This window comes from Staurois parvus, unplaced genomic scaffold, assembly GCF_062004578.1.
Source record: "Staurois parvus isolate SC_StPar_1 unplaced genomic scaffold, SC_StPar_1.0 ptg000249l, whole genome shotgun sequence".
NCBI classification, from domain to species: Eukaryota; Metazoa; Chordata; class Amphibia; order Anura; family Ranidae; genus Staurois; species Staurois parvus.
Window position 1 is genome coordinate 5,986,016 of NW_028318045.1, and position 15,381 is coordinate 6,001,396.

At 40.4% G+C, this 15,381-nt stretch overlaps 1 protein-coding gene across 1 annotated transcript in view; it reads right to left on the reverse strand.

Annotated features, from left to right (window-relative positions):
• Positions 1-14,810, reverse strand: part of SSBP1 (single stranded DNA binding protein 1) — a 36,010-nt gene extending 21,200 nt beyond the window's left edge. Inside the window, exons 1-4 of the mRNA XM_089680697.1 lie at positions 14,695-14,810; positions 10,212-10,280; positions 9,796-9,850; positions 4,807-4,947 (exon numbers count right to left, since the gene is read on the reverse strand). Coding sequence (XP_089536823.1) covers positions 4,807-4,947; positions 9,796-9,850; positions 10,212-10,235 — 220 coding nt within the window. The 5' untranslated portion in view covers positions 10,236-10,280; positions 14,695-14,810. The remainder of the gene's footprint in view (positions 1-4,806; positions 4,948-9,795; positions 9,851-10,211; positions 10,281-14,694) is intronic.
• Between the last annotated feature and the right edge of the window lie 571 nt (positions 14,811-15,381).

Consider the following 15,381-nt stretch of genomic DNA (forward strand, 5'->3'; position numbering starts at 1 on the left):
TAATTCGCTTTATAAAGATTTTTCTGTGAGGGGGTAAGTTTTACTCCTAGGTACTTTATTTCTCTATCTTTCCATATAAAAGGAAATTCTCTCTGTATCATTTCTTTTTCACTCTTTGGAAGATTTATATTTAATATCTCTGTTTTGCTCGGGTTAATTTTTAGATTTGACATCTCCCCATATTCCTTCAGTGATTTCATTAGGTTAGGAAGTGTTATTCTAGGGTTTCCTACATAGAATAATAAATCGTCCGCAAAGGCGGCTATCTTGTGTTCTGTCTTTCCAACCTTAATTCCCCTTATATCTATGTTTTTCCTAATTGTTGATAACAAGGGTTCCAATGATAGAACAAACAACAGTGGGGAGAGTGGGCAGCCCTGTCTAGTTCCATTTGACATCAAAAAAGTCTCTGATCTCTCTCCATTTACCATTACCGTCGCGGTCGGTCCTTTATATAACTTTCCAATCCACTTTCTCATCCTAATACCCAATCCTAGGACCTCCAGTGTGTCCATCATGAAACTCCAGTTGACCCTGTCAAACGCCTTCTCCGCATCTATCGAGAGCAGCACTACTGGATTTTTTTCCGTTTTACTTTTCTGTATAAGCAACAGTGATCTCAACCCGTTATCTCGACCCTCTCTTCCTCTAACATAGCCCACCTGGTCTCCATGAATCCAATCTGGCATCAAATCTTTTAACCTATTCGCCAGTACTTTTGCATACAGCTTCGTATCTATGTTTAATAGCGATATCGGTTTGTAACTTGAACATTGGGTGACATCTTTACCTTCCTTATGTATTAGAACCACCTGTGCCAGAAGGGATTCCTGTCTTATCTCCATCTCTCCTCCCAACGCCTCCATATATATCTTTAACTTAGGTAAAAGTAGGTCACTATATTTTTTATAATACCTCACGGTATACCCGTCTGGGCCAGGGCTTTTTCCCGTCATAACGTTTTTTAATGCTATTTTTAATTCTTCCTGTGTAATTTCAGATTCTAAGGAATTTAGTAGTTCTTCACTTAATTTTGGCAATCCTGCATTTCTCAAGTAATCCCTTCTTTTTTCAATATTTACCATTTTATCTTTATTTATAGCATCCTTGGGATCAATATTATATAATTTACTGTAATAATCTTTAAATACCATTGCAATGTCTTTGGTTGAATGGACTAACTCTCCCTTGCAGTTTTTTATTTTATCTATATAGTTCCTATTCTTCTTTCTCCTCAAGGCTCTCATCAGGTATTTTCCCGATCTATCTCCCCATCTATATCTTTCCCCAATGATCTTATTAAAAGTTCTCATTTTTTCCTCCTCCATTACTTTCTCAAGTTCTTCCCTCTTTTTTATCACTCTTTGCTCTATCTCTTTCCTTATGTTATTTTTATGTAGGAGTTCCATCTCAGCTATTTCCTTCAAAAGCCCACTAATCTTCTCTCGCCTTTCCCTTTTTTTCCTTGCCCCAATCGCAATAAGGATTCCTCTTATATATGCTTTATGTGCCTCCCACACTGTAGCTAGTGATACATCCCCAGTTTCATTTTCCTCAAAGAACCTCTTTATCTCCTCCCTGATCTTCCTGTCGGTATCTTGGTCCATGAGGAGTGCCTCATTCAACCTCCATGACATGCCTCCTAGCACCTTCCCTCCCCATCTTAATTTCATTACTACAGGTGCATGATCTGAAAAAGTTATTGCTTCTATTTTTACCCTAACCAAATCCTCAATGAGTCGATGGTCCACCAATATATAGTCCAGTCTAGAGTATGTCCTATGTACACTAGAGAAAAACGTGTAATCTCTATCTCTCATGTTGACAATTCTCCAGCTATCCACCAATTGGCACTCTTTTATCGCTCTTTTCAATAGTCCCAAGGACCTGTTTTGCCCTCTCTGCACTGCAGATGTTGTATCAATTTGTGGATCCATACATATGTTAAAGTCTCCCGCCACTATTAAATATCCCTTTCCAAAGTCCATCAATCTTCTCATAACCCCTTTCAAAAACATTTCCGGCTTCCTGTTAGGGCAATATATGTTTGCGAGCGTACATTCTATGTCCTGCAGTTTACCTTTCAAGAACAAAAACCTCCCCTCCGGGTCCGTCTTTCTATCTTCCAGCTTAAACCTAACGGTTTTTGCAAATCCTATAGCCACACCCTTCGCTCTCTTAACTGGGGAATCTGCATAATACCATGTCGGGTGTTGTCTAGAGTTCAGCCTAATGTTTTTTTTTTTAACTCCAGATGTGTTTCCTGCAAAAAAACAACTGAGGCCTCTCTATGTTGTAGTTCTCTGTATAGTCTAAATCTTTTACCTGGGCAATTTAATCCATTTACATTATGGGTTACAAACCGTATTTCCTCCATATTTTATTTGTCTTCTTCCTATTTTGCCATTTCCTTTTCCTCTTCCCCTTCCCTGTATCTTTTCTCTCATACAAGATGTCAGTTTTTAAAACTCCCTCTCCCCCCTCCCACCCTAGTTCTCTCCCTCCCATCCACCCCCCCCCCTCCCCCCACCCATCCCCCAAGGCCCCCACCCCCTCTCCCCTGTTAGGCTTTTTATTTGCCTATGAATCATTCGTGGAAAAGATCCCACTTTTGATTCCAACCTGGGGGTTCAGCTCCGTCCATGTACTGCTCACCTTCCCCCCCTCCTCCCCTGTGTCCCTCAATCTATATACTCTCTATTTTCTCTTCTAACTAGCTGCCATTCCTCTTTTCCCAGCATATATGACTCTCCCTCCTCCTCTTCCCAACCAGGGATCTCTATTCTTTGCAGTTCAAATTTATTACAGAAGTCTTTCATATCTTCAGGAGATCTCAAAAAAGCTGTGACTCCATCTTTCCAACCGATTAAACATACTGAACGACCCCATCTATATTGCACGTTCTGTTTCTTCAACAATTCCAATAATGGTTTCAATGACCTCTTTCTTCTCAATGTCTCGGCTGCTATGTCTGCAAAGATTTGAATATTTTTCCCTCCATATTTAATATTTGTTCTTCCTTTAATCTTCTTCCATATCTCATCTTTATCTCTAGAATTATGGAATTGGACAATTATATCTCTTGATTTTTCTGGGCCTTTTTCTTGTTGGATCCTTCCTATCCTGTAGACCCCATCCAATTTAAATATCTCCGCATCAGCTCTTTCCATTATGGAGTTCAAAATTTTTCCTGTGGTCTCCTTTAAATCTTCCCCCTGTAGCAGCTCTGGGACTCCTCTTATTCTAATATTATTTCTCCTATCCCTATTTTCTTGATCTTCCATCATATAAAGCAATCTTTTTTGTTCCTTCCGAGTATCTATTATCACTTTCTCTAATTTTGGGATAATTTGGGTGTGGTATTTAACGGTTTCCTCCGTTTCTTCCACTCTAGTTAACAACTGTCCCAATTCCTTCCGAATTATCCCAATCTCTTGCTTTATGGATTTTTCCAAGTTTTTAAACATCTCCGCCATTTCCTTTTTATTTGGTAATTGCATTTCTTTTTCAGTTTCTCCCATCTCCATATCTTCCAGTGTTTGTTGGCTATTATTAACTGCTCCCAGGGAAGATCTTATACTATTATCTAAGGTTATTTCCAATTCACTCCTATCACTTATTTCCTGGGATTTTACTGGAGTCAATTTACCCTGCGACGTGTATTTTTTTATCGTTCCAGTTTGGGAGTTCTTAGGCATATTTCCTTTACTATTTTTTCCTTTCATGTCACATATAAGGTTTTAAAAGTTTTTTTTTTGAGACTCTGGGGTATATTCTTAAGCTGTCGCTTCTTTCTTACAGTCCTTCACACCCCCTCTGGGAACCCCCTTCTTGTTTCCTATGCTGGATATCAAGTGGCTTTTAACACAGTCTGACAAGCTTTCATATATGGAGACCAGCAGCTCTCACTCACCCTCCTCTATGGAGCAGCTTCCCAATTGCAGTCCTGGATTGCCCTGTCTCCTGCAGCCGTATCCTCCTCTTCCAGGGGGTTCCCTTTGGTCTCTTGCTCCTCTTTGTATTCCGAGATTTTCCCTGGGGGCCGCTTTGCCTTGACTGTCGGCGCTTCTCCTGTCTCCTAGAACGCCGGCCGGTATCTTCCTCTCCCAGCTGTCCACCGTGGCAGCCCACGTGGTAACGCCACTCCTCCTTGTCGCTCGGCAACCCACACACGGGATTACCGCGGGCAGACCTAAGGAGGAGGGCAGGCTCGACTCTCCGCTCCCAGACAGACCACCGCAACCCCGCCGGGATCTCTCCTCTCTCCAGGTTGGTTCTCCAGCAGCTCTCCGACACAGCTAGTTAGACCTTGGGACACTTTAGGGAGGGTAGGTGGGGGGAGGCTATCGGAGAGTTCCTATTCCCCGCTCTACTGTGCCGCCATGTACAGGCTCCACCCCCTCCCCCCTCCTCCAAGTTTCTAGAGCAGGGGCCTAGTAGTAATTCTCAGTTAATACTCAAGGTGCTCATCAGATTTTTTTTTTTTTCAAATTTTGCCCGTAATGTGCTTCGTTTTTGAAAATAGTTGCTCACAAATATAGTTGCTGCCGAAAAATGATGACATGAATAAGGCGTGATTGTGAAGAGTGGGAGATTTTTCTTGTGAAGATAAAATGCCAGTAAAGATACAACGTCAAATGTTTCTTCAGCCACATGTTTGCTAAATGTAAATGCATTTTTACCAAAAATTCCCAAAAAAAGAAAATCAACATTTTTGAGAAAGTTTGAGATTTTGTGTTGGGCCGCAGGTTGGACAAGCCTGCTGTTTAGAATCAATCTGCATAAATCAAACAAGAGCATACTCACTAGTCTGGTATATCTCGCTTTCACCTGCCCGCCACATTTCATTAGTAGCCACAGAGAATATGGTGACTGGGTTCTTGCTCTCTGCTTGTCTCATTACTGGGTCCTGGCCTACACGGCCCAGAATCTGCACCCTGTTCACGGCTGAAAGAGAAGAATGAAAGAGGATCATTAAGAGCCAGCCATAGTCACATACAGTGTCGGTACTGCCTACAGCAGACAACTGAATTCAAGAAGGAAACAGAATTAGTTGCTTGCTTGATGCCACATTTGGTTTTTTCCTTACAGTAGAAAATATAAATGAGTCACTTGCAGGGGCGGACTGACAACTCATGGGGCCCCCGGGCATTAGGGGTTCATGGGGTCCCTGTGTCCTTGCCCAAACTCAAAAAATCCTATGAAAAAGGTACCAGGGGCATCTCATGGGGCCCCCTACTGACCCCGGGCCCTCGGGCAGTGCCCGAGTTTTCAAATGGTCAGTCCGCCCCTGGTCACTTGGTGTTTTTATGGAATTTTATTGTTGTGTTTCTACAAGACCCATTACTGTATTAGTCCCATGGGCCCACTATTTCTATTGAGTGCCTTGGGAGCCACATATGGATTTCCCATCACACTGATACAGTTTCCAGCAACCTCTAGATAGGTGCTCAGTACCAAGTTGACTGAACTTCTGCTGTATTATATGCTTCTAATAATGACAAAACCAGACTCTGCTGGATTTTTTAAAATTCCTTTAAATATATTCCATATTGTGTTGGGCAAAAAATTCAGAGAACAACTTTTCCATATTAGAGTGATTTTCTTTAGTCTTCTGCTGTAATGTGGCTCATGATCTCATAAAAAGCTGGTGTGAAATAGTAGATTATTCCTACAGAATACATAGGGGTGTCAGAGGTTCCATGTGCACTTTTGGGAGAGCAAATATTATTACTAGAGGACTCTTTCATTACAGAGCATTTGGCTTTGGTTAGGTTTTTGTGGTATGGTCTAGCAACTGCTCAAAATAGAAAAAACAAACGGAGCAGTCCACTGCAACACTTTTTTACACCACCAGATTTCCTCAGTTTTCAGCATAATTGAACTTGGAAGACTGAGGACATACTGTGAATATAAGACATATTGGGCCCAGAACAGCGTTCTTCACTCCCAGTGTATTGATGTAGAGAGGGGCACTGACGTTCTTATATGAGCACTGCTCTCTTCATCATGGTGGCAGGCTGCTTGTACCTAAGTTGATTGATGAATGGAGACTTCAGTACAACCAGCCTGCCCATACACATGGATCGAATTTCGGCCAGTCCCTGCTGAACTGGCTGAATTTCGAACCATGTATGACTGGCTTCAATATTAACCTGTTAATGACAAAAGGCAAAAAAACTAACCTTAATGTCTTAACCCAGTTTTGCATTTTTTTTTAAAGATTGTGTTTTAAAGATGTTGTTTATTGCTTTCACATGTACAAAAAATCCAATAAGTAGCAAATTTAGTATGTGAAAACCTTGGATAGTAAAATACACCATTTTTAAAAGTTAGCTACAAATGTTCACCATTACCATGAACTACCACCAAAAAAACCAACCCAAAATAAATTCTCCTACTGACATGCATGGGTATACCAGATATACTGCATGTAAGTTATTTATTGTTTGTACCAGTAGTAGGACCCAGAAACAACAGTATGCATTTTTTTCATCCTACAGTCATGGCCAAAAATATTGGCACCCCTGCATTTCTTTCAGATAATGCACCACTTGGCCCAGAAAATTAATGCAATTACAAATGTTTAGGCATTTTCATGTTTATTTCTTTTGTTTGTATTGGTATGACACAAAGAAGTGGAGAAACAAAAAGTCAAATCAGACATTCCACCTAAAACTCCAAAAATGGACTGGAAAAATTATTGGCATCTTCTGAAAGTTCAAAATAAATGCATTCCAAGCTTGTGATGCTCCTGTAATTTGTAATAAAATTTTCCTGCATCAATTAACAGGTGCTGACAATATAGAAATCACACTGGCAACCAGTTAAAATGGTGAAAAAATTGACTCAACCTTTCTGTTGTGTGTCTCTGTGTGTCACATGGAGCATGGAGAAGAGAAAGGGAGCAGAAAAGAATTGTCTGAGGATTTGAGAACAAAAACTGTGAAAAAGTATAGAGAATCTCAAAGTTACAAGTCCATCTCCAGAGATCTTAATGTTCTTGTGTCCACTGTGTGCAACACTGTCAATATGTTTACAGCTCATGGCACTGTAGCTAATCTCCCTGGATGTGGACGAAAGAGAAAAATTGATCAAAGATTGCAATGAAAGATTGTTTGAATGGTGGATAAAGAACTCTGATCAACTTAAAGAAAAATTCAAGCTGACCTTCAGGCACAGGGTACAACTGTGTTAGCTTGCACTATATGTTGCAATCTGAATGAAAAGGAACGCTATGATAGGAGACCCAGGAGGACCCCACTGCTGACACAGAAACATAAAAAACCAGATTGGAGTTTGCCAAAAGTTACCTAAATCCTTTTGGGAGAATGTGCTGTAGACAGATGAAACAAAGTTACAGCTTTTGGTAAAGCCCATCATTCTACTGTTTTCAGGAAAAGCAATGAGGCCTTTAAAGAAAAGAATACAGTCCCTACAGTCAAACATGGTGGAGGTTCACTGATGTTTTGGGGTTGCTTTGCTGCTTCAAGCACTGGATGTCTTGACCATGTGCATGGCATTACGAAGACTACCAAAGAATTCTGGGTGCAATATAGGGCCCAGTGTCAGAAAGTTGGGTATCCGTCAGAAGTCATGGGTCTTACAGAAGGACAACGACCCAAAGCACACATCAAAAAGCACTCAGAAATGGTTTAAGACAAAGCTCTGGAGAGTACTGAACTGGCCAGCAATGAGTCCAGATATCAATCCCATAGATCACCTGTGGAGAGATCTCAGAACAGCAGTTGGGAAAAGGAACCCTTCCAACCTGAGAGACCTGGAGCAGTTGGCAAAAGAAGAGTGGTCCAAAATTCCAGTAGAGAGGTGTAGGAAACTCACTGATGGTTACAGGAAGCGACTGATTTCAGGCATTTCTTTCCAAGAGGTGTGCTACCAAATATTAAATTGAGAAGGTGCCAACAATTTTGTCCAGTCCATTTTTGGGGGTTTGGGTGGAATGTGTCAGATTTGGCTTTTTGTTTCTCTACTTTTTTTGTGTCATACCAATACAAACAAACAAAATAACATGAGATTACCTCAACGTTTGTAATTGCAGCAATTTTCTGGGAGTCCACTGTCTGACAGAAATGCAGGGGTGCCAATATTTTTGACTGTACCTAAAACACACTGACCACAATGCTAACACGGAGTGTGGATTCACACATGTGCGGTGCGGATTGCAGCTCTGTTTTCATATCTAAAAAACACAGGAGTCAGCGGTTCAGGTTAGGTTTAGATCAGATTCAGGTCAGGATTTTATCCTGTTCACAACTGATGACATGTACAGTTTTGAATCAGTTCCCATAGAAGCCTGTAATCCACACCTGAACTGGACTGCACTGCTCAGAAATTGGACAGGACTCTTTTTGATTTGCACTGAATCCGCACTGCCAGTGCAACAGAAATACAGTATGAGAACAGGCACCATAGGAAGCAATGTTATTTCACATGTCATGCGGATTGGATGCGGTTCAAACCACATCCGATCTGCATATATGTGAACCGGCACTGACAGCGACCTAGGCCAAGCCATGATCTAACTATGTAAAAAAACAAAACCTCAGCGCTCAGGACTTCCTATTTACCATACAAATCCCCGTGAGATGCTGCTGTGCACAGGTACAAAGGACCAAAAACTTTTAACAATGAAAACCAGCGCAAACCCACATGATCAATTACATTACTCAGTTTAAAAAAACATTAATGTGCTAATAAAGTAAATTATATATAAAATATATTGATATATAAAAATTTATTGATATATAAAAATTTAAAATTATAAGTCCAGTGACAAAAAAGCAAAGTGACAAAAAATCAAAAAAATAAAAAAAAAACCCAGAAAATATATATATATATATATATATATATATAATTACAGTCCCGTGACAAAATTAAATCAAATTAAATTATAATATATTTTCCATTTGATTCTTCCGTGTTACTGATCCCTTCACCATCCACCAGTGCAGAAATCAACATTAACCGCACTCACCAGATAATGGTGAGTCACACGCCTTTCAGGATTGTTAAGGGCTCCTGGACCCCCTTTACTTTGTCTGAAACCTCCAAGTGCTGTTTCCTCTTATGTCTAGGTACCTCTTCTGCTTACTCCTCTCACCGAATCCCCCAAAGGAAAATCAGGAAGAAGAAAAGACCATAGCGTGATACCGCAGTAACTTCTCCTCAAATTAATCTCTCCAGACCACTCACATTCTTTTGCGGGGTATAGCCCACTTTTTATTCAAAAAGAATGCACTGGTGGATGGTGAAGGGATCAGTAACACGGAAGAATCAAATGGAAAATATATTATAATTTAATTTGATTTAATTTTGTCACGGGACTGTAATTATATATATATATATATATATATATATTTTCTGGGTTTTTTTTTGATTTTTTTGATTTTTTGTCACTTTGCTTTTTTGTCACTGGACTTATAATTTTAAATTTTTATATATCAATATATTTTATATATAATTTACTTTATTAGCACATTAATGTTTTTTTAAACTGAGTAATGTAATTGATCATGTGGGTTTGCGCTGGTTTTCATTGTTAAAACATGATCTAACTATGTTATCTTTGTTCTTTTCTGTCAGGGATATAGAGAAGGCTTCTCTTGCAAGTGATTACTGCAATTGGCTATCACAGTGATCCGGTTATGCAGTCCTGTCACTGTATGTGGCAGGACTGTATAACCACATTGTGCTGCCACAAATATGAGTACAACTGGTGGTAAGGAGTTAAGAGATGCAAAGTCAGAGGTACAATCCCAGATTTAAAATACTCACATCTCTCCAAGATACCTGCCTCACTGGACTGAAATCTTACAGACTGCCGTAGCACCTGGCAACAGAAACAGACACAGAAGCAATATGAAAAGAGAAGTCAATATTCTGTGCCCACCTTCCTAATTACATGCTACCAATTGACAGCACAACAGATAAAGCTTGCATAGCATTTTGGGAACAGAACACAGTTCCAATGCTGCTTAGGCATTTGATCTCTGTAGGACAGTTGCATTGGATCAGATTGGCTGAGCCTTCCCACCGGCAAGTACTTGACCAAATGCCTAAGCTTTGAGTCACAGGATGAAAAATCCTTATTTATGCACCCAAGCAAAGCTATTACCATCAGTCTGGGTTAACAAGTACACTTTAACAATTCAGCTCTCACAATGGTCAGTTTGTACTTAGCAAGAGCCTACCAGCGCTGCTGCACTGCGAAACATCTGTGCTGACTGCCGCTAACCACACCACCAAAGAAATATCAGAACCTAAAACGAGAGAGGGGTTTTGTCAGAAATAGTTATTAAAAGAGAATTGGACAAGAGTACTTTTAGAACATTTATCTGTTATTATATCTCTCCACCAGGGGTTTGGTCATAGTTTATACTTGCCTGTAACCCAGCTCCAGCTACATCTTCGACATGCAGCCTCCAAACACTTTACTGGAAAGTCCATTACCAAACTGACAGGGTACAGACAGGCTTTCAATGGAACTGAATGCAGGATGTACGGTAATTCAAATGCCAGTATAAATTAAATGTCTGAGGTTAAAGTTTAACTCCAGGATTAGCAAATACGGTCTGAATACAAGAGGCATGGGCATTCTTACTTGAATCTTGGTGTGCTTCGTGTATTTCTTCCAGTTTTGTGCAGTAATCCTGCGTGAAACTTTATCTCTGTGCAAGAACAGTCCTGAAATAAAGACCGGTCACTGCTACTCTCTCCCCTTGTGCAGGGTGACTGGTCTTGTCTCCCCCTCTATACATTTGTGTGTAGTCTGTAGTAGGGTGGCCAGCTGTGGCTCTTACACAGCTCTGCTCAGGCCATGTACAGCAGAGTGATGATATCACTGCTACTTTTACAAAATATCTGGGTTCAGGCATTTGGCGCACACAAAGTGCATTTATATGCTTTATTGGTAATATATTTCAATGAAAGTTTTTGTGCTTGGAAATCAAGCTATTCAAGGAAAAGTGAGAGTACATCATGGTTACCTTAACCAGCAAAGTATACACACCAACTCACACTCCCTTGCCTACCCACTCAACGTATGCACTGTTGGCATTTACCTGGATGGGCAGCACAGTGGCTAAATGGTTAGCACTTCCACCTGGCAGAACTTGGGTCGTTGGTTCGAATCACAACCACGGCACCATCTGCCTGGAGTTTGCATGTTCTCCCTGTGCCTGCGTGGGTTTCCTCTGGGTACTCCAGTTTCCTCCAACTCCAAACACATGCTGGTAGGTTAATTGGATCCTGTCTAAATTGGCCCTAGTATGTGTATGAATGTACGTTAGGGACCTTAGATTGTGCACCCCTTGAGGGTTAGGGACAGAGGTGAATATACAATATATATATGTAAAGTGCTGCGTAAATTGACGGCGCTATATAAGTACCTGTAATAAATAAAATAAGTTTCTGGGCCTGGTGATTGGTCACCCAGAAGTCAGCAATGTCATATGTAGGAGGTCACGTGCTCCCCAATCCCAGACACCTCTTCTATTGCAGAAATTTGTCATTTATATTTGATTTTAGGTGGCTGGCAGAGTCACTTTAAAACTAGATAGATAGAGAGCGTGTGTGTGTGTATATATATATATATATATATATATATATATACATATACACACACACACATACATACACCCTGTTCCAAAATTATTATGCAAATTCTATTTAAGTGTCACAAAGATTAAATATTTTGTTTTTCAGTTTAACTCATGGATGGCATTGTGTGTCAGGGCTCTTTTGATCACTGAAAACAATCTCGGACACCTGTGATAATTAGATTGGCCGGTGAGCCCAATTTAAGGAAAAACTACTAAAGGAGGGTCTTCCACATTATTAAGCAGAGCACCATTTTCTAGCAATATGGGGAAGAAAAAGGATCTCTCTGCTGCCGAAAAGAGTGAAACAGTTCAATGCCTTGGACGAGGTATGAAAACATTAGATATTTCAGGAAAACGTAAGCGTGATCATCGCACTATTAAGAGATCTGTGGCTGATTCAGAGCACAGACGGGTTCGTGCAGATAAAGGCACATTGAGGAAGATTTCTGCCAGATCCATGCATCGGATCAAGAGAGCAGCTGCTAAAATACCATTACATACCAGCAAACAGATATTTGAAGCTGCTGGTGCCTCTGGAGTCCCCCGGCCATCAAAGTGTAGAGTCCTCCAGAGTCTTGCAACTGTGCATAACCCTTCTATTCGGCCACCACTAACCAATGCTCACAAGCAGAAACGGCTGCATTGGGCAGAAAAATACATGAAGACTAATTTTCAAACAGTCCTGTTCACTGATGAGTGCCGTGCAACCCTGGATGGTCCAGATGGATGGAGTAGTGGATGGTTGGTGGACAGCCACCCTGTTCCAACAAGGCTGCGACGTCAGCAAGGTGGTGGTGGAGTCATGTTTTGGGCCGGAATCATGGGAACAGAGCTGGTCGGCCCCTTTAGGGTCCCGAAGGTGTAAAGATGACCTCTGCAAAGTATGTGGAGTTTATGACTGACCACTTTCTTCCCTGGTACAGAAGGAAGAACTATGCTTTCCGTAATAAAATCATCTTCATGCATGACAATGCACCATCTCATGCAGCAAAGAATACCTCTGCATCAATGGCTGCTATGGGGATAAAAGGAGAGAAAGTCATGGTGTGGCCTCCATCCTCCCCTGACCTCAATCCTTTTGAGAACCTTTGGAGCATCCTCAAGCAAAAGATCTATGAGGGTGGGAGGCAGTTTACATCCAAACAGCAGCTCTGGGAGGCTATTCTGACATCTTGCAAACAAATTCAAGCAGAAACTGTCCAAAAACTCACAAGTTCAATGGATGCAAGACTTGTGAAGCTGCTATCAAATAAGGGGTCCTATGTTACAATGTAACGTGACCTGTTGAAATGTTTAAAAAGTAAAAATGTTGTTAAAAGTTTGATTGAAATAGCTTTTGATTTCAGTAAATATGCTGCAAACACAACAAATGACAAGTTTCAGTTCTTTACAACCTATAAAGTGTTTTGAAACTTACTGTGCGTAATAATTTGGAACAGTGCATTGGAAGTTTTTTATGTTTAACAAAAATACTGTTATCATTAGGAGGTTTGTTCAATAAAATTGGAATTGTACTCTTAATAGTTGATAACATGAGAATTATGCTGACTGTTATTTACATCAATTATTTAGGTAAATGAGAAAAATATTTGCATAATAATTTGGAACAGGGTGTGTGTGTGTGTATATATATATATATATATATATATATATATATATATATACACACACACACATACACATATATATACACACACACACTAGTAATGGCAGCAATTTATATTTATAAATATATATATATATTTTTTTGAGTATTAAACCCAAAACCAAAAATGTAATCTATTGCAGCTTACCAATCATTAGATGTCGTGGGTTCATTAGATTTTTTTTCCCTCTGTTTCACCTGGTGATCTGCCCAATATCACACTTCTTGTATTAGCATGCCTACCCTCTGGACAAAGGAGCAACAGAAACACCTTTGGCCAACAGCATGGTCAGTCTGGCAGGACAGGAGTGTTAGATGTACTAGCAGATTTAGATACACTAATAATTGAAGCCAAACTCCAGCTTACACTTTATAATCAGTTACAGCAACAGTTTTTCTTTTCGGATAAAGGCTTCACATAACTAAAAGCTGATCATTGTAAGCAGCAGGAAGTAGAGAGGAGACGCTGGTGGAAGTGGCAGCAGAGGAGGGAGCCCTGTATACAGGCTGAGAATCCGTCTATCCTTAAGGGGACCTCTGGACCTAGCAGATTCTCATGTTAACCCAAGCTTGACGACCATTACCTAGAAGGAAGCTCACCATCCGTCCATCACAGATCCTTACTTGGTGGTTACACACTTATATGGGCAGTATCCATGCGCTTTTGGTGAGTGCGCACTTTTACCATTGATTCCAGTCACAAGTTTATTGAGATATCTGCCGCTTAGGAGATCATCACCTCTGCCATTTGCTGAACTTTACTTATTGATCGCATGAACTTACATCCATTTACGGATTTATTTATTAGCGCTGCACTTTATTTTGTTTACCCCTGTCAGTGGTAAATGGTTTGTCTCATCCCTCGAACTGCTACATCTGCAGAATAGCTTGTTGTATTGAAAAAAAAACAATGGACTTACTGGCCAAATCACATGTGAAAATAAAACAGAGAGCCTAAAAAAAAAACAAAAACTAATGCAGTCACATCTAAGAAATGGTAAACTACAATGTAATAAATGTTTGCTTTTAGGTTTAATACAGCTTTAAATTTAGAAAAAAGGAAAATAATATTAAACATTTTGTCAGGTGACCCCCAACTGGAGAAGTTCCCCCTCACTTCCTGCTCCTTTGGAAGTCAGCCAAAATTAAACCCTCCCCCGCTCTGCTAAAAGTGTTTCCTATCCTGGAAGCAAAGACAGAAGGGCGTAACATTTGCCTAAATAGATTTCATCTAAAATTTCTCTGTTTACAATCTCAGAAAGTTGGGAGGTATGAGGTGGAGATCACAATGTACTGAGAACTACAAGCGCCAGCATGCTTTTGTCATAGCTGCAGGTTGTCCCCATCCTATATATCTCCTGTATCTATGTGAAAAAAATCTGTTATACTAAGAGAGAGAGTATACTGCCATCAATTGCCGTCTCTTACCTCTCCAGGGTCAATCGCTCCTCTACACGTGATCAGCAGCAGGGGGACCGCTGAATCTGTCACACATGCTGCCTCACTTCCGGCAGGATCAGGCCACTTCCGTCCTACTTCCGGGTCCCTTACCTGCCCCACATCCTGAACCTCCACTTGCCCCTACTGACCTTCTTACCCTGTAACTTGATTATTATATGAGTTCTTTATATTTAGGAAGTGATATATTGCCTGTGTGGCCTATTCTTTCCGTCTGGGAGAAGAGATAGCTTCCCTTGCAGCTTGTAGTCGTATTATTGTTATGATGAGTCTGGCCGCTAGGTGGCACACGTAGCAAGTCGATGTTCTTTCTTACCTAAGCAAGTGGGACGTTCTTGCCGGCTGCCATCTGAAGAATGGACACTAGATGGCGCTGTGAGATTAAGCCTGTGAGAGCAAACCTGTTATTATTATTATTATTATTATTTTTATTATTATTAGAAGCAGTAATATTATTATTATTATTATTATTATTATTAACCATTTTCCCTCCAGAGGATTTACCCCCCTTCCTGACCAGGCCATTTTTTGCTTTACGGCTCTCTGTTACTTTAACTGACAATTGCGTAGTCATGCAACGCTGCACCCAAATGAAATTTACCTCCTTTTTTTCTCATGAATTGAGCTTTCTTTCAGTGGTATTTGATCGCCTTTGTG